This window comes from Triplophysa rosa, linkage group LG18 (assembly GCF_024868665.1).
Source record: "Triplophysa rosa linkage group LG18, Trosa_1v2, whole genome shotgun sequence".
Lineage (NCBI taxonomy): Eukaryota > Metazoa > Chordata > Actinopteri > Cypriniformes > Nemacheilidae > Triplophysa > Triplophysa rosa.
In genome coordinates this window covers 16465093-16490643 of record NC_079907.1, presented here as the reverse complement: position 1 = coordinate 16490643, position 25551 = coordinate 16465093, and the positions used below count along the sequence as shown (strand labels likewise).

Here is a 25551-nt window from a genome sequence, read left to right as displayed (position 1 = left end):
CCAAAGACGCCACATATAGACGCATCACATATAAAGACCTGCAGACACCAAGAGCAGGTAAATAAATGAACACTTTTACTGTAACGCTTAAGTAAACAAAACTGTTTTTAGCTGTCAGTCAGTTTACGGTTTGCTATATAGGTTTGTGACAGATTATAAACCATAACGTCTTGTATCTACATTTAGCATTAATGATATTAAAAGGATTAAAATCAGCATGTTAAGAGCATTTCATAATGGCCCGGTTTCACAGACAAGGCTTAAGGCTAGTCCCAGACTTAAATGAATGTTTGAGCTGTGTCAAATGAAAATAACTTGCCCTAACATATCGTAAAATATGTCAGTGCCATTATTTTGTCTAAAGATGCACATAGGTAATGTTTCTTTCTAAAGCATTTTTATAAAAGTGACTCAAATATCCTAATCCATCTAAGGCATAGTCCTGCCTTAAACTAAGCCTTGTCTGTGAAACCAGGCCAATGAATCATGTTTTAATCAGAAAGATTATTTAGAATCAGTAGTATGAATGGCATGGAAAGGCTACTTGTGTTAGTAACTTTGTAAGTACTTCTCATGATAAATTCATTTCAGTTGTTACATTTGTTGTCAATAGTTTTTTAAATACTCAAATACTAGGACTTCGCTTCAGCACCATAGCCTACAACACATTTTATCAGTTACCAGGCCTTACTGTGGCTATCAGAATATAAAACAATTGGCCCGATAAAACATTAGATTGATTGATTAAATATTATTTATTAAAAAAAGCATTGTCCGGACCTCCACCGCAAAAAATATAGAGACCACCCCCCCAAACCCGTAAACCTAGGGGAAACACTGTATTGCAATACTTTTTTTAATAAAAAAAAAATGTAAAAAGAAAATAAAGCTGACAATTCAACTTGCTGTGGACCACCTGAGGTATTTTTTAACATCCCACCAATGCATCACATAGCAGTAGACACGATTATAGTTTCCGTTAAAACAAATGCAATTGCCATTATAAGCCACGTGTCGGCTCTGGAAGCTGGAGCACCTTGCTTGCTCATGCTTGAGACAATGGCCATGTGTATATGACGTTAAAACATGAATAAAAAAAATGTATCTATACTAGAGCTTGGACTATTGATACACTATCATGAAAAAAAATATTGCGATAGTTTGCTGTATCAATATTTTTGTACAGCCCTATAAGTGATACAGCCAATGCAGAATAAGCAATAGGAGTCAAGGGTCTGTAAGGACACCGCACTAGGGGCTCCGGAGTTCTCAATCTTCCTAGTGAAGAGCCTGTGTGTGGGGCCTCACTGTTTACATACAAACACTGTAATCTCCAGCCAAATCAGGCAGCTAATTTGGTCACCCATGTCACATTCCTGTGAAACAAACAGTCCAAGTCAGGCTCTCATTAACCACAAGACCTTGTTCTGCTGGATCACATCTGCTTAGACTTACTCGCTCATTATTTTTTCTCAGAGCTGGTGATGAAGCAACAAACTGTTTCATGGATTATTTCACAGTTTTATATAATTTTCTGATATGGTTATATTGTCTTTTGATAAGAAAGGATTCCATTGTAGTGTTGTCAAAAATATCGATATTTCGATAAGTATTGATACTGAAGAATCTGAAACGGTTCCAATACCCATGTCCCACGTATCGATATCAGCTGCGCGTTCCCGCTCTCTTTCTCTTTTCCGACAGCGAGTTAACACACACTGCACGTGAACGCATAACAACAGAGCCCCGCCTCCTCTCACATACTTGACTCGTTTGTGGCAGTTAAATCGTGTTTATGTTAGAAAAGATGGCCAGTCTCAGTAACACATCTGGCGTGGTGCACGCTCGTTACGCTTCCCGTGTTTACCATAGCGATCCATGTATGTGCGCTGATCAATAATTTTATCCACTCGTTTTATTCGCCCTGGTTATATGTTGTTTATGTTAGTACAGAGTCTCCGCAACAGTTCTCATGTTTAATGCATGCATTTCTGTCTTTATGTGCGCTCATCAATGATTTCATCCACTCGTCTCTTTCGCTCCGGTTAATTTGATGTTTGAAATAATGCTGGTGCGAGTAAAGTCTCCGCAACAGTTCTCGCGTGTGATACACGTTTGCACTCCAGTGTTTACCATAGCGCTCTATGTATGTGCGCTGTTCAATGATTTCATCCACTCGTCTCATTCGCTCCGGTTAAAAGTTGTTAATGTTAGAAAGATGTCCAGTGCGGAGTCTCTGCAACAGTTCTTGCTTTTAAGTTTGCGTTTCTGTCTATATGTGTGGTGATCAATGATTACAGTATGGGCCTATGTGAATAAAAGCCAATTTAGCCAAATAAAAACGTAGGCTATTAACTAACATTAACGAACAATGAATGAGCAATACATTTGTTCAAGTATTCATTAATCTCTTTTAAATGTTAGTTAAAAAATACAACTATTTATGTAAGCTCCCCTGTTGAAAAATCCAGTATATGCTGGGTAAGGTATGTTTTGATCGATGCTGGTTTGATCTTAAACCAGCTAAGAACCATCTTAAATCAGCATATGACCATCTTAAACCAGCACAAACCAGCAAACCAGCATCAAAACATACCAAACCAGCATAGGCTGGTTTTTTCAACAGGGTCTGGTCAATTAATACTGACAAATACAACTTTGATTTTAAATAGTAAATGTATTCGTAAAATTAACATTAGATTAACAATCAATAAATAATGTAAAATATACCTCATTGTCAAATCTTGTGCAATTTAACTTCAAATAAATATTGCTTATTAGGGCCTTATTGCTATGGCAGTTTATTCCCCGTGGTATCGAAAATGGTATCGAATATCGATTTTTTTTAGGTATTGAATCGAAGTTAGAAATTCCAGTATCGTGACAACACTATTCCATTGAGGTTGGTGTTTTTTGGGAGGAGCCATCTTATATTTTGACAAGAAAGTACAGGCTGGAAAGAGGTGAATGGGATCGGCATAAGATCTAGAGTTGGGAATTGAACTTGGGAGGAACAGTTGTGGAGTGCTAGCCATGAATCAAAGCTGCCTAGAAGGGCGGTTTCACATTAGCACTTTTGGTGCGCACCCGGGTTCGATTAACGTCAGAGTTCGGTTCGTTTGGGTGATGTGAACGCTGTCTTTTGAACCCGGGTGCGCACCCGCGAACTGTACCCAAGTCCGCTTAAAAAGGGAGGTCTGGGGTGCGGTTCATGTGAACTCCAGTACGTTTCGCTGCTGATATGAATGCAATCGTACCAAATCGCGGAAGTGAACCGCTATTGATGATGTAAAACGCATGCTTTTCGTGCGTGTGCTTGTGTGTGTGTGTGTGTGTGTATATATGCTCACTTACCTTGACGACAGGCGAGATTGACGCACTGTAAGCAGAGCGAATATTTCTGCTTGCCTTCGCCAAAAAAATCTCCGGCGGAAAGCCTGCTCTCTTCGGAACAATTGTAATTGTAATTTTTTTTTTTTTCTCGATTAGAGTTTTGGGTTCCTCGCCACCGTTTGCATACTGTTTTTGCACTATTTGCCTGGCCGGGGGGGCTGCTTTAGAATTTTAAATTTTACTTAATTAATATTGCATATAGGAATTTATAGTCTGTTATATTTGACCTGTGCTTCTCTCTCCTTTATCTTAAATGTGTGCTTTCACTGAGCGTGTGTGTGCGTACTTGTCTGTGTACATACGTTTGTGTGTGTGTGTGCGTGCGCATCTGTTTGTGTGTGTGTGTGTCTCTATGTCTATGTGTGTTAGTACGTGTGCATATTGTGTGTGTGTGTCTCTATGTCTATGTGTGTTAGTACGTGTGCATATTGTGTGTGTGGAGTGTTTTGTATGTGGGTATGTCTGTCTTCTGTGTTTTCAACTTTTTCTTGTTTTTGCAGGTACAACTTTAATTATTTTGCTTATAGTCAATACGTCTCATGTACAGCTGCTTTGTAACAATGACAATTGTAAAAAGCGCTATATAAATAAAGTTGAGTTGAGTGAGTTGAGTTAATACTTTTGCGGCAGACAAATGCAAATGTATTTCTGTATCTTTTCTTTGCAAGCAAAACCAAAGGTTCAAAAAAAGAACAACAAAAGTGATGCGAGCAGCTACATCCATTTTGGCGCCTTGTTGCCTTCATAGCGGTAACCCAGCAACATGAGTACGTGGCTTGATGACGCAAGCGCACCGCGGTTCGTATGCAAAAATTACAATGTGAACACAGACCAGCGGGGGAGGAAGGAGGGGGGAGAAATCGAACTAAAAGCGGCCTAAGACTATCAGCTCCAACTCGAGCCAGCTTTGAAAAAAAAATGCATTTGTGACCAAAGATAGCAGTGAGCCTTCTACACATAGGTTTAATGTAAAACTGTGTGATCAAAACTGTAATGAAGTGACATCTTACTGATTCATCCAATGCAAAGCGCAAGCAGCCATGTTCATATAGGACAAAGAATCGCCGTTGCCATTTCTGTGTGAAATAAGAAATCATTCATGTCAAGTTAATACAGAGTTACAAAGTGTTCAAACCTTACACTTACAAGTTATTACCATCAATGTTAAATTATCATATTAAACAGGCTGAGTCGGCATGAACGCTTTAAAGGCGGGGTAACAGATTTCCGAATTACGCTTTAGACAACTGAGTCAGGCCAAGTAACAAAACAGCCTTGTAGCCAATCAGCAGTTAGGTGCACAATGCACAGGATGGACATTAGCCGAGCCGAGCGCTGACAAAAGCGAAAGATGGGGGTAGGGTGTGTTTGTTTTGGTGATTTGAACATCAACAATGGCAAAACAAAGAGAAATCGGACACCCTGCCTTTAACTCAACTCAAAATACGATCTGATGTGTGGGATTCTACAGCTGTCCGTCTCTTACGCCATGCATGCCAAAGTACTAAGCCAAAAATAAGGCAACCCCCCAAATCACTTTCTAACATTCTCTTACCCTTGATCTCTGCATTGGATTGTCGAAGTCGGTCCCCTCTGGAGCCAAACAGAGCCATCCCCCATAGATTGGTTTGGCCTGCAATGAAACCAAAATATTATATCAACTCCTACATAAACAATAGTATGTTTAAGGAACTCAAAGGCAAACAATTTTGGGTTTGATTGTGTTGATACTTTCCATCTTTCAAAACAAATCCTGGAAGAACATGCAAACCACAAAGGTGACTTGTTGGAAAATATAATCATTTTGACAAACAAGCCCAACTACTTTGAAAATGTAGGCTACTGGTTTGTGAAAAGAGTCCATAGCTGAACAGGACTAGGCATGTAAATATAGCTTCTCTATAGTGTAGACAAGCAGATGTTTTGCCTCCAAGGGTAAGAATGTAATATCAAGACGCGTCTCACCTGCAATCAAAAATGTGACCTATTTTTTTTAAAGGAATAGTTCACCCAAAAATGAAAATTCTCAGACACAACTACTGTCCGGAAGTCTGTGTTCAGCAAAAGAAAGGTAGTTAGGGATGTAACGATTCACCATGAGCCGGTTGAAAATCGGTTGTAATGAGCAACGATTCAAATCGGTTGAGGCTTGAACTGAATCGCGATACATTTTTTGAACAGCAGGGGCCGCTATTTTCAATGCAAATCTAAACGTGGATGCTGATATTTCTTAAATGCAAAAAAATCCAAGAAAAGCACAGACAGTATTAGTTTGTTTATATTAAAGAGACTTTTTCTATTATTAATTTGTTATAAAATTGCAGTTTAGTTTTGTTATTTGAAATAAAACATTATTTTATCATACAAAGAAACGTGAAGCATTTAAGAAATAATGCAAGGGAAGTTGTTCATTTCTAATTTGTTTCAACTCATTTTTTCAAAATAAATCGTGAGTAAATCGTGACTAAATCGCATCGTGAGATCAGAATCGTGACTCGCATCGCATCGTGAGCTGAGTGAATCGTTACATCCCTAAAGGTAGTCATACGTGGGATGGCATGAGGGTGAGAAAATTGAGAGAATTTCATTTTTGGGTGTACGAATACTTTTAAGCTGACATGTCTGACAAATGAATGATGTTATCACATCATCAAATAGAAAAGCACAAGTTTTTTTGTCAAGAAAGATCAGGGCAAAACCTTTACTTTGCATGACCTGATTTGGTACTCGAATATCCATAATACTCTAAAACAAGACACCATGGACCATATTTAGCTTTTTCCTCTTCCAAGCAGGGGGGATAAGCGGGGGTTAAACAAAACACAGCTGGGAGTATAGCATGAAACACTGGTGGGCCATAGAGCCAAGAAAGCGGCAGCACCCCCCTGCGTTTTCCTCCACACATTGAAGGCCCGCTTCCTCTCTCTAGCTGCGTGTCTAACCCTTCGGCCCAACTGTCCGCATCAGGTTTAACTTCTAATTTCCTTTCAGGCTGAAGCCCGGGGGGAGGGCAGGTCCCAGTGGTTAGCTTTATCCCTGCATCCCCCTCACCCCTGGATGCACTCGCCCTGAAATTCTACCCCCACCTCAACAACAATCCCCCTCCCTTCCCCAACACCCGCCCACAAACCCTAACCAGGCCGAATAACAGCTTCTGAAGTGGGAGCGACCTTTAGGAAACTCTGCTCCACTTTCCCAACACGCACTTCCTTTCACAAGCCCCCATCCCTCACGTGCCCTGTCAAAGCAAGACCTCCCTCTGCATGAGAATCGCACTGGGATGCTTTAATTAGCTTGACGCAATTTTCCTTTTTTAGTATGGGGACTGAACCTCAAATTAAATGACATTTTTGCAATGTGTAATAAATTTATAAATTCCTGTTGTTTTATGTATGGGGTTATCAGAAATAGGGCTGCAACGTTTAATCGACATTATCGATAAAGTCGACAATAAAAAATTGTTGAGTAGTGATTTCACATTAGAGGTGGGCGGAATGGCCAAAAATCTATTTCACGGAATGAGTCATTTTATTTCACAGTAACTATACTGTATATTTCATGAAACAATCTCCCATTATAATTCTATATTTTATACCTCATTTTTCTTAGATTGATTTAACTAATTTATTTATTACAGTTCATTTAAATGCTCACCATAGTTAAAATGTAGGCAAGTAATGAAAATGAACTAAAGATATCAAATTAAGTTCTGATAATCAGATATATTATTTATTCATATTTATCTTATGGCTATATCATATGTATACAGTAGGAAGATAGACAACATATATAACAATAAAGTATGAATATGCACAAACAATGAGAGTACAGTATATGACTAGATAGTAAAGTTCGAGTCTAAACTTTATGTTGGCTTGACAAAGCCTGTCCTAAAGAGTTTGAAATAGTTTGAAAGGTTTTATCGTTAAACATTTTCTAACATGATGGAAAAAATAATGTGACCCCAGTGTGTAAAAACCGGGTTTAGTATATTGTTAGCATGATTAGAATGTTACTAGCTTGATTATAACGACACATGGTCGTGGCTTGGAATCTGCAATTGATAATACTCTAAGCTATGAGTGAAACGAACCAACCCCCATGTCTCTATGATGTTCTGATGCAGAGATATACATATTGCTAATCGGTTGCTAGGCTAACATGTTTGGTTGCTATGGGCGTAGCTTGGCATATATCAGTTGATGATGCTCTAATCTATGAGTGAAACGAACCAACTCACGTGTCTCTATGATGTTCTTATGCAGAGATATAGGTTTTGCTAAACGGTTGCTAGGCTAACCTGTTTGGTTGCTATGGGCGTGGCTTGGTATATGCCAATTGATGATGCTCTAAGCTATGAGTGAAACGAACCAACTCCTGTGTCTCTACGATGTTCTGATAAAGAGATATAGGTAGGGCTGAACGATTAATCGAAATCGAATCGCAATCGCGATGTGAGACGTTGCGATTTGCTAATCGCAAGAGGCTGCGATGTGGAAACGATGTGAAATATAGGAAACGCGTCTGTTCCAAACCCGCTTTGAGTGGCATTCTTGCTAACCAACAGAGTGAGAGCACCTCCGTTATGCCTAATCAAAAAAAAAAAAAGAAAGCGGGAGAGAGAGAGAGTGTGTTTTTATGGCATCTGCAGAGTCAGATTGATCATATTAGGCAAATAAATACTAAAGAACCATCCAATTCAGAAGACCGCACACACAGCCTGTGTTATACTCGCTCTCTTCCCCGAGTTGCGCGTCTTGCGGACGAGCCGTTTAAACTTGACGCGCACACATAGCCCGTTTCATACTCGCTCGTCTCGCGGACGAGCCGTTTAAACTTGATGCGCACACATAGCCTGTTTCATACTCGCGCGACTCTTCCCCGCGTTGCGCGTCTCGCGGACGAGCCGTTTAAACTTGATGCGCACACAGCCTGTTTCATACTCGCGCGACTCTTCCCCGAGTTGCGCGTCTCGCGGACGAGCCATTTAAACTTGATGCGCACACATAGCCTGTTTCATACTCGCACGTCTCTGCCCCGCGTTGCGCGTCTCGTGGACGAGCCGTTTAAACTTGATGCGCACACACAGCCTGTTGCCTTGACACACGCGCGCACCCTGTGTCAACTCACGCCTAGCTCCGCGTTTCTAACAAATGTAAATTCTATCTAACTGTTTTGCTAATTTCACTTGGATGAAATTAAACATTCAGCACATTTTCTACTTGTTTTAAAAAATCCAACATACTTATAAAAATAATAAATCATTCTATGTAACCTATGAACTATTTTAATAATTCACTAACACAATAGAAAATGTTATGGATTTAAGGGTTACAATGGGAGTTGTATTTGTTTTAATGGAAACTATAATAGTGTACACTGGTATTTGGATTCTATTGGTGTGATGTAATCTTGAAGCTGGGAACCAATTGAACAACAGTAAGCCCAATTTGAATAATGCCCAAAACACACTACAAAAATGAATTTTGTAATGGTTTTAATGGAAACAATTAGAATTTCTGTAATGTTTTTTTTTGTTGTTTTCTTTCAGCAGGGTAATTATACCCATACTGTGCTCCACACAACAATATTGAGCTGAAGCTTGAATTAGAAAAGTTAAAATCCCAAATCAAATCGCAATCGCAATGTCTGTCAAAAAAATCGCAATTAGATATTTTCCCCAAATCGCACAGCCCTAGATATAGGTTTTGCTAAACGGTTGCTAGGCTAACCTGTTTGGTTGCTATGGGCGTGGCTTAGCATATGTCAGTTGATGATACTCTAAGCTATGAGTGAAACGAACCAACCCCCTTGTCTCTACGATGTTCTGATGCAGAGATATAGGTATTGCTAAATGGTTACTAGGTTAACCTGTTTGGTTGCTATGGGCGTGGCTTAGCAGAAAGCAATTGATGATGTTTCAAGTCCTAAGTGAAACAGACCAACCCCCATGTCTCTACAATGTTCTGATGCAGAGTTATAGGTCTTGTTAAATGGTTGCTAGGCTAACAAGTTTTGTTGCAATGGTGGGCGTGGCTTCATAGCTTAAGTAAGTTCCAGGTATACTGATTGGTTGCCTGAGTAAAATGAGCCCACCCGCTTGTCTCTAAGTGGTTGTACTGCAAAGTTATTCAACATGGGACAGTTATGACGCCTTATATGGGCATGTTTCCTGTCCCATTATAAGTCAATGGGGAATTTTGGGGGGCTCTTACGCCCCAGGGGTACAACTTACACCCCATTGTGAGGTAAGTTCTTACAGAGCCTGCCAGCTTCTTCAAACGTGGTAACTCGCAAGTTTCTACGACATCCTCACTTTGAGTTATGAGCCATCAAAGTTTGTCGCAATGTTAAGTCTATGGGAAATTAGGTGGTTTTGAGAGTCCGGATTTCGAAAACCAGAACCCGGATCAGTTAGAAAATATACAGCAACACAAGTCAGACCAGACTGAAGGTTTGTGGAAAGTTTGGTGGATGTAGTTTGAAAGCTCTAGGAGGAGTAGCAGTCAGAAATGTTGGGAATCAGAAGAAGAAGAATAACTAGAAAGTAAAGTTTGAGTACAAACTTTATGTTGGCTTGACAAAGCCTGTCCTGAAGAGTTTGAAATAGTTTGAAAGGTTTTATCGTTAAACTTTGTTCTCATTGTTCTGATGCAGAGATATAGTGTAGGTCTGGCTAAACGGTTGCTATGGGCGTGGCTTTGGTTGCTAAGGGCGTGGCTTTGCAGCTGGCAACTGATAATACTTTGAGCCACAAGTGAAGCGAACCAACCCCCATGTCTCTACAATGTTCTAAAGCAGAGATATTGGTCCTGCTAAACGGTTGCTAAGGTCATGTGTTTGGTTGCTATGGGCGTGGCCTGGTAGCTGGCAACTGATAATACTTTGAGCCATAAGTGAAACGAACCAAACCCCATTTCTCTAAGATGTTCTGATGCAGAGATATAGGTATTGCAAAACGGCTGCTAGGCTAGCCTGTTTGGTTGCTATGGGCGTGGCTTAGAATCTGCCAGTTGATGATACTCTAAGCCAGGGGTCACTAACTAGCGGACTCCGGTCCGAATGCGGACCGCGAGATGCGTCCATCCGGACCTCAAAGCCTTTTGACGTAATAAATAAATGAACGCCTAACATTATTTTCTAATGCAATCAAATTTATAGCAGGCACATCAAGGTCCGCTCAGTAGCCGTTTGGGTCCTACGGCGCCACGGACAGTTAACATATGCGCACTGTCGCTACGTTCTTCAGACGTCGATGAGTGAATAGAGCCGAGACAGACTCGCTGCACAGCGCGCAGACAGATGTAACTCTTAGTGACTGAAAAACAATGTCCTTTTCAAAAGTTAGAAAAGTTGACGCCGAAAACCATGTTTTCCGAGATTAATGGGTCGAGAGATTTGCATTTATTCTTCCTGCATCGACATGCATGAGGCCGGTTTGTCTCATTTGCTCGGAGTCTGTTGCGGTTGTCAAAATTGGAAACCTTAAATGGCATTATGAAATTAGACATAGACACTTTGAAGAAACTTACCCGCAGCAGTCCGAGGTCAGGACACGGAAAATATATTAGCTCAAAGCCCAGTAGGAGCGATCTAATCGGCAAACAACCAGCATATGAATGTTCACTAAGAATTCAGCGGATTTTAGGAAAACATAAAAAGCCCTTTACTGATGGGAAAAGAGTGCATGGAGGCTTCTGTGAAACACTTTTAGAAGGAAAATAAAGACATGAACTAAAATAAAATATGAAACAAACCCCCCTTTCAGCTGCAACAGCCACAAGAAGAGCTGAAATGTTATCAGAGGATGATCAGTCGCAACTTGATGCTTCTATTTGTTAATCTCAGTTCAGCAGAAAACAACACTTTAGTTTTCTTTTAAAGTTGTTAATGTTGAAATGAATGTATGTTCAGTGCAGGTTTAGAAATTAGGGCATTTTGCACATTTTCCTTCATTATATTGTTGTCAGACATTGTTATGCCATCGTATCGATATAAAAAAAACATCTATTCATATTTTTAGGTATTTAATTGTCCGGACCTCGGCTGGTAAGGAGGGTTCTTTAACTGGACCTCAAGCAATTTTAGTTGAAGACTCCTGCTCTAAGCTATGAGTGAAATGAACCAACTCCCGTGTCTCTACCATGACCTGATGCAGAGATATAGGTTTTGCTAAACGGTTGCTAGGCTAACCTGTTTGGTTGCTATGGGCGTGGCTTAGCATCTGCCAATTGATAATACTCTAGCCTATGAGTGAAACGAACCAACTCCCGTGTCTTTATGATGTTCTTATGCAGAGATATAGTTTTTGATAAACGGTTGCTAGGCTAACCTGTTTGGTTGCTATGGGCGTGGCTTCGGAGCTTAATGAAGTTTCAGGGATACTGATTGGTTTCCTCAGCCAAATGAGCCCACCCCCTTGTCTCTACGACACTGTGTTGCAAAGATATCCATCTGGACTTTTTATAATGGGAGTCTATGGGAGCGGTTGCTAGGTTAAAGTAAATGGTTGCTATGGGCGTGGCTTCGTAGCTTAAGGAAGTTCCTGGGATACTGATTGGTTGCCTGAGTAAAATGAGCCCACCCTCTTGTCTCTAAGTGGTTGTACTGCGAAGTTATTAAAAATGGGACAGTTATGACGCCTTATATGGGAATGTTTCCTGTCTCATTATAAGTCAATGGGGAATTTTGGGGGGCTCTTACGCCCCAGGGGTGCAACTTACACCCCATTGTGAGGCAAGTTCCTACACAGAGCCTGCAAGCTTCTTCAAACGTGGTAACTCGCAAGTTTCTACGACATCCTCAATTTGAGTTATGAGCCGTCAAAGTTTGTCGCAATGTTAAGTCTATGGGAAATTAGGTGGTTTTGAGAGTCCGGTTTTCGAAAACCAGAACCCGGTTCAGTTAGAAAAGATATAGCAACTCAAGTCAGACCAGACTGAAGGTTTGTGAAAAGTTTGGTGGATGTAGTTTGAAAGCTCTAGGAGAAGTAGCAGTCAGAAATTTTGGGGATCAGAAGACGAAGAATAACTAGAAAGTAAAGTTTGAGTACAAACTTTATGTTTGCTTGACAAAGCCTGTCCTGAAGAGTTTGAAATAGTTTGAAAGGTTTTATCGATTAAAGTTATCATTAAACTTTGTTCTCATTGTTCTGATACAGAGATATACTGTAGGTCTGGCTAAACGGTTGCTAAGGTCATGGGTTTGGTTGCTATGGGCGTGGCTTTGCAGCTGGCAACTGATAATACTCCAAGCCATAAGTGAAACGAACCAACAATGCTCTAAAGCAGAGGTATTGGTCCTGCTAAACGGTTGCTAAGGTCATGTGTTTGGTTGCTATGGGCATAGCCTGTTAGCTGGTAATTGATAATACTCCAAGCCATAAGTGAAACGAGCCAAACCCCATGTCTCAAAGATGTTCTGATGCAGAGATATAGGTGTGGCAAGGGGGGCGTGGTTCAGCGAAGTCTGCAGCGAGAGAGAGAGTGGGGAGACGAGCGGTGAGTGAGTGGCGCTCGCACAAATAATGATCACCTGTGCCTTGTTCCAGTAACTGGCGTGGAGAGGCTTAAAAGCAGCAAGGCAGAGACAGTCGAGGAGAGAGACCGGAGCTGACGGCTGATTGCGAGAGACTCTGACCGACGGAAGGAGAACTTAGAGCGGGAGGCTCTAGCCAAGAAAAGACTCTTTATCCACGGAAGTGGCAGTATTTTGATTTAGGCGCGTACAGCGCTTGTGTGTGACTTATTTATAATAAAGGTTCCGAGTCGTCAGCTCTACCCTGATTCCAGCCTCTTCCTTCCTTCCCTACATTGAACTTTGTTACACTGGTGCCGAAACCCGGGATGGAAGGAAGTAGGAGCGCCGCGACCGGGGGGGTCTGGTCCGTCAGGTTCGCCGTTTGCGGAGGTGATTTCCTCACTCGCGGTCCTCCATCAGGAACAACATCGAGCGTTGCTGCAGCTCCGGGAGGACCAGGATGTACGTTTCCAGGCGGTCCTCCTGGCTCAGCAAGAGGACCGCGAGTCGTTCCGGAGCTGGGTGCACCGGGAGGTTCGGACGGGGCCTCTCGCCGACCTGGTCCTCCAGAAAATGGGCCCACAGGATGATCCCGAGGCCTTCCTCGGACTCTGAGCGGGTAGCGGTCGCGAGGGGTTGGCCGGAGGATCAGTGGGCCCTACACCTCATACCGCTTTTTTTCTGGGGAGGCCCAGGTGGCGGCGCAGCAGTTACCTCCGGAGAATCTCCTGGTGTACGCTGAGCTGACGTGGTGCGTAGTAGAGCCTACCGTTTTCCTTGAACACAAAAAAAAAGTTTGTTCAGGCAGAATTAGAGGCCATGCTAGATTTGGGGGTAATAGAAGAGTCCAACAGTGACTGGGCGAGCCCGATAGTTTTGGTTCCCAAAACAGACGGCTCGGTTAGGTTCTGAGTGGACTACCGCAAAGTGAATTCAGTGTCGAAATTCGACGCTTACCCAATGCCCCGGGTCGACGAATTGTTGGACCGGCTGGGCTCGGCTCGTTTTTATTCGACGCTGGACTTAACAAAAGGGTACTGGCAGATCCCCCTAACACCAGTATCCAAAGAAAAGACAGCCTTCACCACGCCGTTCGGATTACACCAATTTGTAACACTTCCGTTCGGATTGTTTGGAGCCCCGGCTACCTTCCAGCGCCTCATGGACCGTGTCCTCCGACCCCATGCGACGTATATGCCGCTGCTTACCTAGACGATATCATTATCCACAGTAACGATTGGCAGCGGCATATGGAGCATTTGAGAGCGGTCCTGAGGTCGCTGAGGGAGGCTGGGCTCACGGCTAATCCGAAGAAGTGTGCGATTGGGCGGGTGGAGGTCAAGTATCTGGGCTTCCACTTAGGTCATGGGCAGGTGCGTCCCCAAATTGATAAGACCGCAGCAATTGCGGCCTGCCCGAGGCCTAAGACCAAAAAGGAGGTGAGACAGTTCCTGGAGTTGGCGGGATATTATAGACGGTTTGTGCCTAAATATTCAGAGCTCACCAACCCGCTGACTGATCTCACTAAAAAGGAAGTGCCCGATACGGTCCAGTGGACGGAGCAGTGCCAGCATGCCTTTACCAAGTTGAAGGCTGCCCTGTGTGGCGGGCCGCTCTTGCATTCCCCTAACTTTTCTCTCCCTTTTATCCTGCAGACCGACGCGTCGGACAGAGGGCTGGGCGCAGTACTGTCCCAGCTGGTGGAGGGTGAGGAACGGCCGGTGCTGTACCTGAGCCGCAAGCTCTCGAAGCACCATACAGAAGGAGTGTTTGGCCATGGAAAGTTTGGTGGATGTAGTTTGAGAGCCAACATAATAAGCTTAGATACAAGATCAGTATGTTGGCTCTGTCAAGCCAACATAATAAGCTTAGATACAAGATCAGTATGCTGGCTCTGTCAAGCCAACATAATAAGCTTAGATACAATATCAGTATGTTGGGTCTGTCAAGCCAACATAATAATAAGCTTAGATACAAGATCAGTATGTTGGCTCTGTCAAGCCAACATAATAATAAGCTTAGATACAAGATCAGTATGTTGGCTCTGTCAAGCCAACATAATAATCTTAGATACAAGATCAGTATGTTGGCTCTGTCAAGCCAACATAATAACAGGGCTCTAGAGTGAGACCAATTGCGACCTCCGATTTTTTTTTAGTCGCACCATTGAGAAATAAAGTTGCATGTGCGACTAAAAAAAAATCGGAGGTCGCAACGGTGCGACCAGCCGTTCGAGGGAGAAAAAAGTCTCTGCGACTCTGAAAGTCTCCCTGTGATTCAACAACAGACACATCGTGGTCTAAACCAATCAGAGATAGTGAAGAGCGGACCCCCCTCTGATTGGCCGTGGTCAGGATTTTCCTGTACGTGTGTGTACCAGAGGTCGCGTTAACCGAAAATTCTCTGTCATTGACAGATTTTTTTACCAGTGACAGAAAAATCTGAAGGCCATCCGTCCGTCAGACATTTTGACGGATTACAATGAGGGCAATTCCCTGTTACCCTTCATTAGAGCGTGATATGCTCGCGAAGGGACGTGCGTGTTTTCACCTGTCATTGTTACCGACTAGACATATGTGATGCGATCTGAGAAAACCCGTCGGATGTCGCGCTGGGACGCGGGAAAGACAGTTCACCTATCCAAGTTAACCACATAACATGAAGAATGAAGGAGTATCACTGCACATTTCCTGCCAGTCCTGTGTAAACTACGGCATGCAAAGTTTTTATACAATGTTTTCGTGAGATGACAGAGCTCCCTGTCTGCAGCACCGGGAGTTATCCCCAGTCCACTGCTCATGCCAGCCGGACCGCGATCGCAAAACATACAAGGGATGATCAAAAGTCCAGACACTATGCACATGATAAACAAGGTAAAACTTGCTTCTCTGCTTATTAGTTGTTGTCCGTAATGTTTGCTAGTTTCCTTGTGGTGATAATGGCAGAGCTCTCGTTCTTTAAGTGTGCCCTGCACCATTTTCCTTTCGTTTTATTCAAACGGTTTTGTACAGTATTTTTAGACTTTAGATTTTTAGATATTAAATTGTTATTAGAGTAAGTCTTTTACCACTGTAAAGTGACTTTTACTTGTGATACTGGACTGTTGTGCTTTTATTTTCATCACTTAACTGTAAACCCGTTTTCCTCCAAATTCCGTTCCTGAAAATCCTAGCGCTTCAGCCGACCTCAGCCATAACTTTTGTTACATACACAAGGTATGAGCAAAATAAAAACTGATTTGGAAAGGGCTTGAATATGGTATCAAAAACTGTAATATATAAATTTGCACCATGTGTTGGGTTTTCCCAGATCGAATCACATATGAACATAAACATTAAAACATTAAATATATAGATGAATATAAACAACAACGGCTTTATTGGGCATTCAGTTGTATTAAAATACAAAGTTCCGAGACGCAAGTACAACGTGATGACGTCACGAACATACCAATCACCACTTAATGCCACCTGGCACCATAGTGACGAGTAATAATAGATTATGACGGATTTTTTAGGAGCCTGTCAGTCAAAATGACAGACAATAAAAAGTCTATCGCAACCTCTGGTGTGTACGTGTGAAAATGCGTGTGCTGCAGTCAGACAGAGAGGTGAGGAGCCTAAAGGCCCGTCAGTTAAACAGAGTGTATGTAGCCGCGGATGATGAGAGAAGATGAAAAGAGTTCAGTGAAGCACTTTAAGCACCAACACTTTTTCAGTAAGTACATTCTTGTAAAGAATTGTGCTTCAAATAAAGAACTTTATGTTGACCAGATTGTTAGTTAATCATTTACAAGTCAATTTTGCCTATATGGACAGCGATTTTAAAAAAAGTGAACTGGTAAAACTGCGGTGTTAAATGCGATGCGGTCGAAAATTTGGGTGAACCTAACTTTTGTGCTGGTGCACCTAAGAAAAAAAGTTAGGCGCATCAGTGCAAAATGTTAGTCTAGAGCCCTGTATATGGTTATCTTGTTCATTTTGTTTTGCATGTTCTTGATAAGAAAAACAAGCATATAGGTCTATTTTACTGTGAACGTTCCTCAACCGGTTAACATGCTGACATCGGAGAAACCCGCTGCTCTTGTAACTCCCGCTAACAAAACCCATCTGACAAGAATATCTGGCTTTATTGTTTATAATGTTGATAAAGTAAACGGGCTTGATACCTCCATGCTGACTGTTCAGATCCTAAAATTTACCCCGCAACAAAGACGGAGCCATGTAATGCTTGTTTCCCTGTTAATTACGCGACCGTGCAAACTTATTTACAGGATGTAACTTGAAGGTGACGACCCTATTTGAACTTCTTAAAAGGAAAATTCAGGCTTTAGATTTGGAAAAAGGTGCCAGTCTTATGCTAAGGCCAAATTCATTAACATTAGTTGCAGTGAAATGTACATTTTCATGTTGTTGAAATTAGCATTACTTAATATATTTTTAACAAACGAATATGAATTTGCCAAGAACAACCGCTCTGAACAAGTTATGGTAATAAATTAATTATTGTTAATCTTCTAATATTACGTTGGTATTTTTATACCTAATGTAAGTAATGTTAACAAACTCTGTCTCACCAGTTTTTAAACATTTTAATATGTGAGCCGAGCATAACACGCGATACGGGCATCCAGTGTGTAAACTTAAAATATTTAAACTAGCTTGCGATCTGAGTGAACAAAGATTTAGGAACACATACAAATGATTTTTTAATATTTTCTGTATATTATAAAATCATTACAAATGAATTGAAGAAGCATTAAATAAGACGTGACAACACTAAGGTCTTCTGTAGCGGTAACTTAATCCTGTGGTGACGCAGTTTTTATTCTTATGAAAAATACAAATATTCGAACAGCATTTTAAATTTTTCTTAAAACATTCCTATTACATCCCGACTTTCGAAAACTCCTGAACAGCAAGATATTTTCATTGTTTAGCAAACAACTCAGGGAAAGGGGGCTTAATAGATCTGTGGAACAGTGCCGGGTTAAGGTAAAGAAACTCCGCCAGCAGTACATCCAAGTGCGGGATGTACAAGTTCCACGTGTTGTCACGTGACTGCATTTTGGTTCGTTTCAACTGGTTCGGACCAAAGCAATCAGTGTGGTGTGAAAGGGAACCAACACCGCTGAAAAATGCTACAATGTAGTGTTGTCAAAAATATCGATATTTCGATAAGTATCGATACTGAAGAATCTGAAACGGTTCCAATACCCATGTCCCACGTATCGATATCAGCTGCGCGTTCCCGCTCTCTTTCTCTTTTCCGACAGTGAGTTAACACACACTGCACGTGAACGCATAACAACAGAGCCCCGCCTCCTCTCACATACTTGACTCGTTTGTGGCAGTTAAATCGTGTTTATGTTAGAAAAGATGGCCAGTCTCAGTAACATATCTGGCGTGGTGCACACTCGTTACGCTTCCCGTGTTTACCATAGCGATCCATGTATGTGCGCTGATCAATAATTTTATCCACTCGTTTCATTCGCCCTGCTTGTTGTTTATGTTAGTACAGAGTCTCCGCAACAGTTCTCATGTTTAATGCACGCGTTTCTGTCTTTATGTGCGCTCATCAATGATTTCATCCACTCGTCTCGTTCGCCCTGGTTATATGTTGTTTATGTTAGTACACAGTCCGCAACAGTTCTCATGTTTAATGCACGCGTTTCTGTCTTTATGTGCGCTCATCAATGATTTCATCCACTCGTCTCGTTCGCTCCGGTTAATTTGATGTTTGAAATAATGCTGGTGCGAGTAAAGTCTCCGCAACAGTTCTCGCGTGTGATACACGTTTGCACTCCAGTGTTTACCATAGCGCTCTGTGTGTGTGCGCTGTTCAATGATTTCATCCACTCGTCTCATTCGCTCCGGTTAAAAGTTGTTAATGTTAGAAAGATGTCCAGTGCGGAGTCTCTGCAACAGTTCTTGCGTTTAAGTTTGCGTTTCTGTCTATATGTGCGCTGATCAATGATTACAGTATGGGCCTATGTGAATAAAAGCCAATTTAGCCAAATAAAAATGTAGGCTATTAACTAACATTAACGAACAATGAATGAGCAAGACATTTGTTCAAGTATTTATTAATCTCTTTTAAATGTTAGTTAAAAAATACAACTATTTATGTAAGCTCCCCTGTTGAAAAATCCAGTATATGCTGGGTAAGGTATGTTTTGATCGATGCTGGTTTGATCTTAAACCAGCTAAGAACCATCTTAAATCAGCATATGACCATCTTAAACCAGCACATGAACAGTTTAAACCAGCACAAACCAGCAAACCAGCATCAAAACATACCAAACCAGCATAGGCTGGTTTTTTCAACAGGGTCTGGTCCATTAATACTGACAAATACAACTTTGATTTTAAATAGTAAATGTATTCGTAAAATTAACATTAGATTAACAATTAATAAATAATGTAAAAATATATACCTCATTGTCTAGTCTTGTTCAATTTAACTTCAAATAAAAATTAAAAAGGCTTATATTGCTATTGCTTATTAGGGCCTTATTGCTATGGCAGTTTATTCCCCGTGGTATCGAAAATGGTATCGAATATCGATATTTTTTTAGGTATTGAATCGAAGTTAGAAATTCCAGTATCGTGACAACACTACTACAATGTATCATTTTTTTTAATTGGTCCAGACCAAATGAACCTAACTAAAGGTGAGAAAGCGCCCTAGATGCAATAAGACATGATTCAATTCAATTCAATTTATATAGCGCTTTTCACAATGTGCATTGTTCCAAAGCAGCTTTACAGGAGCAAATAAGAAAAACACAGAAAGGTAAAACACAGCACAGTGCATGGTGTTTATAGACCAAGCAAGATCATTATAATAAATAATATCTAATAAATAAATGAATAAATAAATAAATAAATGCAGTCTCCCGGTGAGCAAGCCAACACTGCACTGCTCTGATGATGAGCGGATAAGCGCAGCTCCGATCCACAAGAGATGCATACAGAAATACTTCAGATTCAAGTCATATCACGAAGAAAACAAACAGAGTTTTGTAGTGAAAGGAGGAAGCATCCGGATTTAAGTTAACAAGTTCAAGCGGTAAGTTTCAAATTCTGTTCGCGTTTGCATTATGAATGTTGTAGCATAATGTTAAATTTAAAGGTTACATTAAAATAAACGTCCCTGTTTGCGTGTTAATTTGTTAGCGCCAATGCTAATCCAGTGAAGTGTCCTTATTAACCATTTAATGCTTTTATAACTGTAATGGGGTAAAATAAATGGGAGGACAGGATGGGGTTTACAGTACCTATTTTATATAGGCCTATCTGAAATCTATGTGCTAAAACTATCACACTAACTGTATGACTAGCAATGTGTATGTCTTGGATAGATACTGTAACTTTATTAGGTTTAAAAAGCCACATTTAAACTAAAGAAAAATATATCTGTTGCATTTATTATTTTAATATACAGTTACCTTAATGTAAGTAATCTTGTGTAAATCAGTATAAAAACTGATGTTTGTTTTTATATTGCATATGCATGTTTGTTCAGTCAGTTGACTTACTGAAGTTTATTCTATTTGTCTTCTACAGCAGCAGACTGAGGAGGATGATCATCAGCATGAAAGACCCCAGTGAGCACACAACAGTTTCAGCAACAATTAACTTATACTTCATGTATACAAAATGGCATTGCTTTCTATACATTTAAATTAACAATGAGCTTTTTTAATAAAATTGTGTTCAATTAGCATGTACTGGTGTTTTGCTTTGGTACCGAAATTGGTACCGAGAACCGTGGAATTTTACTGGTATTGGTACCGACTACTTAAATTTTGGTACCGTGACAACACTATTGACAACAGATATTTAGCAACTTTATTGATTATGTTATGACCGTAAACCAATGAGCAATTTGAAAATCATGGAGGGTTTTCAATATCTTTACATGATGTAGATTGTGTGCTATTTAAAGATGTTGTAAATCATAATGTTTGTTGTATTTAAAAGCGAACTGCAAAGGGTTGCACGAGCGGCGAGTGCATGCACATATCATAAAGCTGGCCATTAATCTTATAAACATTATACTAAAAGTCACATGCTAAAGCTGCCTTTTAGACATTCTCTCTCTGTTTTATTAAAAAGATGATAAGTGGAAGAAAAACCTACAGTACACCAAGCATATCAGATGAGAAATGTAGTCCAAGTCCACGTCACGTGATATATTCCAACAGATTTTGACAACAAGTCGGTAAAAATACAGTAAAGAATCCTCTTAAATCCAGTTTATTGTCTCGCGTTTTTATTGAAGACCATACAGTGTTTTGACGTTTACATGAAATCTATTTGAACTCCCTTTTAAAACAGTGTAATCTCCGTTTAAACTATGAGCACATTCAGTCCAAGTTGTTTAATGTTTGTTACCTTTTTGCTTGAGATGCTTGAGTCCACATTTTAAAGTCTGTCTTTTAGAAATTGTACAGTCCCTCACAGGAGCAGTCCGTCTTAACTTTAGATCTGTGTGTGTAAAGCGCTCTTTTTTAAGACGTAAAATAAGCTTCGCCTGGTTGCAAGTGCAGCCGCGAACAGCAGGTGTTGCTCATCAGTTTCTAAATTATTTTTTTTAGAGATTACCACATGAAACCAACAGTATTACAATTCAAAATATGAATCACAGTTTCATTTTCTGTCATCAGAATAGGGCTGCAACAACTAATCGATAAAATCGATAATAATCGATAATGAAATTCGTCAACGAATTTCATTATCGATTAGTTGGTCTGTGACATCACTTGCGAGCTGCGCAGTTATAAATCAAGTGCATTTTCTTCCCTTTTAAAATTACCGTTTTAGATGTGTCTCTCCGTGCAGCATGAGCTGCGCAGTTTTAAAGTCAGACGTGTCTCTCCGTGGATGCGTCTCGTCGTGCAGCGCGAGATGCGCAGTTTAAAAGTCACACGTGTCTCTCCATGCTGCGCGAGGTGCGCAGTTTTAAAGTCACACGTGTCTCTCCGTGCAGCACGAGTGACGCAGTTTTAAAGTCACACGTGTCTCTCCGTGGATGCGTCTCTCCGTGCAGCACAAGTTGTGCTGTTTTAAAGTCAGACGTGTCTCTCGGTGCATGCGTCTCTCCGTGCAGCGTGAGGTGCGCCGTTTTAAAGTCAGACGTGTTTTGCATGCATCTCTTCAAGCTGCGCAGTTTTAAAGTTTAAAGGGGAGAGGTGTTTTAAATGATGAAATTAAAGATTATATTAGTTAGGGATGGGCACGAGTACTCGATTACTCGAGTACTCGAACGCGACAGTGACGATCGATAGTGAAAACGATGATCGATTGGGGGTTTAAATACAGTTTTTAATTATTTTCTTTCTTTCTGATTGGTTATGCTGGCATTTCGGGTTGTGCCCAGAAATTTGATTGTTGCGTTGCGAGAGTTTGCTCGTCCAGAGTCAAGTCCGGAGCACAGAAGGGCATATTGAAAGCGCACAGCGATGCTTGGTTTCACTTTGATAAACCTGATGAAAATACAGTCTAGTGCAAAATGTACGGCGCCAAGCAGCATACAAAACATACAAATCTACTACAAGTTTGATCCGTTATCATCTTACACTCTGTCTAACGGTACACCGCACGCGAGCGGCGCGATGCAACATGGCGAAAGCAAAAAGAAACTGGACGTTTGTTGCGTCTCTTTGCGCTGCATCCAGTGTGCACAGAATTTCTGTTTGTTGTATTCGCGCCGCTCGCGGGCAGGGCGAGCGTTTTCAATCCATTCCCATGGAAGCTGAGCTCGCGTTGCGCTCGCGGAGCAAAGCGAGTATTCCTCTTCTCCGCGAGCGCCACGTGAACGTGCGCTGAAGTTCATAAGAAATTGAATGGATTAAAAACGCTCACCCTGCTCCGCACCAGTATATTTGGACACAAAATGTCAGGTGAGACCACTACTATCAGACAGACTTGTCAGACGAGCATAAGAGACTTTACCGTCAGACACTGACAGACAGAAATGTGACAGGGCAGAGATGACGTTTCATCTCACGCTGATATTTCTTTTAAATGTTTACTTTGTTTTCAAAAACATTGATTGTTAGATTATTAAAAATTCACTGTGTCGATTTAATTATTTACTCAATCTTATAGTTTTATTAACATAAATTTTCGTATCAGTGTTGTAATTAAAATATTTTCATTGTCACCATGGTATGGGGGACACGCCCCGCCCCCTCTAATGCCCCGCACCCAATTAATCGAGTACTCGTTTTTCAAACCTGTCCCGTACTCGAAATGAAATATGATCAGAAATGCCCATCCCTAATATTAGTAAAACCCAATTTGTGGCGTTTGCACTTTGCAAAGTACATAATAGGCTAAATACCCTGATTTGGTGGTTTATTTAGTTCAGAGGTGGGTAACGAAGTACATTTACTTAAGAACTGTACTTAAGTACACTTTTTGAGTATTTGTACTTTTTCTGTTTAATTTTACTGTACTTCACTACATTTGAATCACAAATATCTCACTTTTCATGGCACAAAACAATGATTTCCTTGGCCGACCCTCCCCTCGCTCCCACGTTTGGGAGAGACTATTGTCAGTTGCTTCTAATATGACACACCTGAATCAACTCACCAGGTGTATTAATTATGGAGATATTCACAACATTTTGGGAGAAGGCTAATGAGTTCAGTTGTGTATACTTTTCCCATATCTGATTTACTTATTATAAGCAAAAGATGAAATTACATTTCATCTGATTAATCGAAAAAATAATCGCCCAACTAATCGATTATCAAAATAATCGTTAGTTGCAGCCCTACATCAGAATAAGTTATTCAACGCTGAATACACTACCCACGTCGCGATGGGTTTAATTTATGATTGTCTGTGTCGCAATGTGTCTATTAGGGCTGCAGCTATCGATTATTGTAGTAATCGAGTATTCTACAGATTTTTCCATCGATTAATCGGGTATTCGGATAATAAATAATTTTTCTTTAGTAAAGAGCAATACTAAATATACAAGAGAAAATAAGAAAGGTCTCTTAAAATGAACAAAATTTGTGTCCGTTTTAGAAAAAAATAACATATTTATTGCTGAAATTGCATGCATTAATATCTGTGAAAACTGAACCCATTTAGTACATTCCATTGCCATATTACATTCAAAATGCAATATAGGCCTAATACAAATGTATAAATATGAAACATTCATAAAAATAGAAAGAATAATTTCGAAGGTAAACAACTAAGTTCAGCTTATGCATGATGCATTTAGTTTATCTAAATTAGTTTTAGTTTCTTTTTTTACTATTAAATAGTAATATAGTTGTCCACATAAAAATACCGAGTTAACCAGACTTTTATTGTGGCAGGTCGTCGGAAGACGCTTATTTTTCAGTGTGTTAGCTTCACTCAGTAATCGAACCACTCTGGAAATGAAGTTCATGTGTTCATGTCCTCATAAAGTGCAGACGCAGACAAATTCATGAGCATCACACGTGTAGCACGTTAAACTGTGCAGTTCATTCACACAGACATGAAGAACAGCCAGATGACATGTGTAAATAACATGATTCGGCATCCACTAGTCCGAATCTAGTTATATGGACTCAATGCAGCCGGAAAACAAGTTTCACTCGCAAAACAGACTAAAACTAAGTAAAATAGCAATTCACCATTTCAATAAGCTATCAGTTATTTATCAGCATGAGAAATACGTGTGAGCGTGTGAACAGACTAAAATGCGTGTGACTCACGGTGAATGCGTGAGACTTGAGAGCCCTGTAACATGAATAGAGTTTAGCGGGCTGTGCGTCAGTAATAACGGTCCGTGGGGAAACGCAGTGCTCCGTGTGTACTGTAGTTAAATGGATTAAACGAGGCTTCGAGGCAACAAAAATTGCCTAGATGATTTTTTGTATTCGAATTACTCGAGTTACTCGAGGAATCGTTTCAGCCCTAGTGTCTATGCCTAAAATCAAGCTGCCTCATTCTTTCAGCTTTTTGATTACATGACATGATCTTAAAAATAACTTGTTTTTTAAAAAAGTGTAAAAAATGGTGGATTATAAGTAAAGGTGTACCGATTGACTGGCCAGAGACCAGAATCGGCCAGTTTTCGCATGATCGGCCAGGACCAATGACCTGCCGGTCAGTCTCACCGATCCAGATTCCAAGTCGATCTTCTGTTGCCCCTGACGCAGGCAATAACGTCACAGCCGTCAGTACACTCAAAGCTGCAAGTAAACATGTAAACGTGCGTGCGCACAGCCTGTCTGTCACGGCTCATTTATACTTAGGGCTGTCACGATTATGAAATTTGATTGACGATTAATTGTCTAATAAATCATTGCGATTATGACGATTAATTGTCTGTTTTGGGGCTTTGACGATTATGACGATTAATTGTCTGTTATAGAGCTTTGACATTAAATTCTCATACATTTTTGATTCAGCGATTGAAACGACCATATTGTTCGGAATACAAGACTATGTTTTTTTCTTGGAAATACATCGGAAAAAATTGGGTCATCATATATTTAAGGTTTAGGCTTTTACCTGTCAATAATACAACCACCAAATACTTGTAAATGAAGTAAATTGATCAGGTGTGAATTGAAGCCACCATTAAAATACTATCAGTCATAGAAAAGCTTCTAGTCAG

At 40.6% G+C, this 25551-nt stretch overlaps 1 protein-coding gene across 4 annotated transcripts in view; it reads right to left on the bottom strand.

Moving 5' to 3' along the window:
• The window catches only part of mprip (myosin phosphatase Rho interacting protein), a 91613-nt gene that overhangs the window by 57051 nt on the left and 9011 nt on the right, over positions 1-25551 (bottom strand). For all 4 annotated transcript variants that reach the window (XM_057358969.1, XM_057358968.1, XM_057358970.1 and 1 more), the window contains exons 2-3: positions 4949-5026; positions 4404-4469 (exon numbers count right to left, since the gene is read on the bottom strand). In XM_057358969.1, the coding sequence (XP_057214952.1) occupies positions 4404-4469; positions 4949-5026 (144 nt within the window). The remainder of the gene's footprint in view (positions 1-4403; positions 4470-4948; positions 5027-25551) is intronic.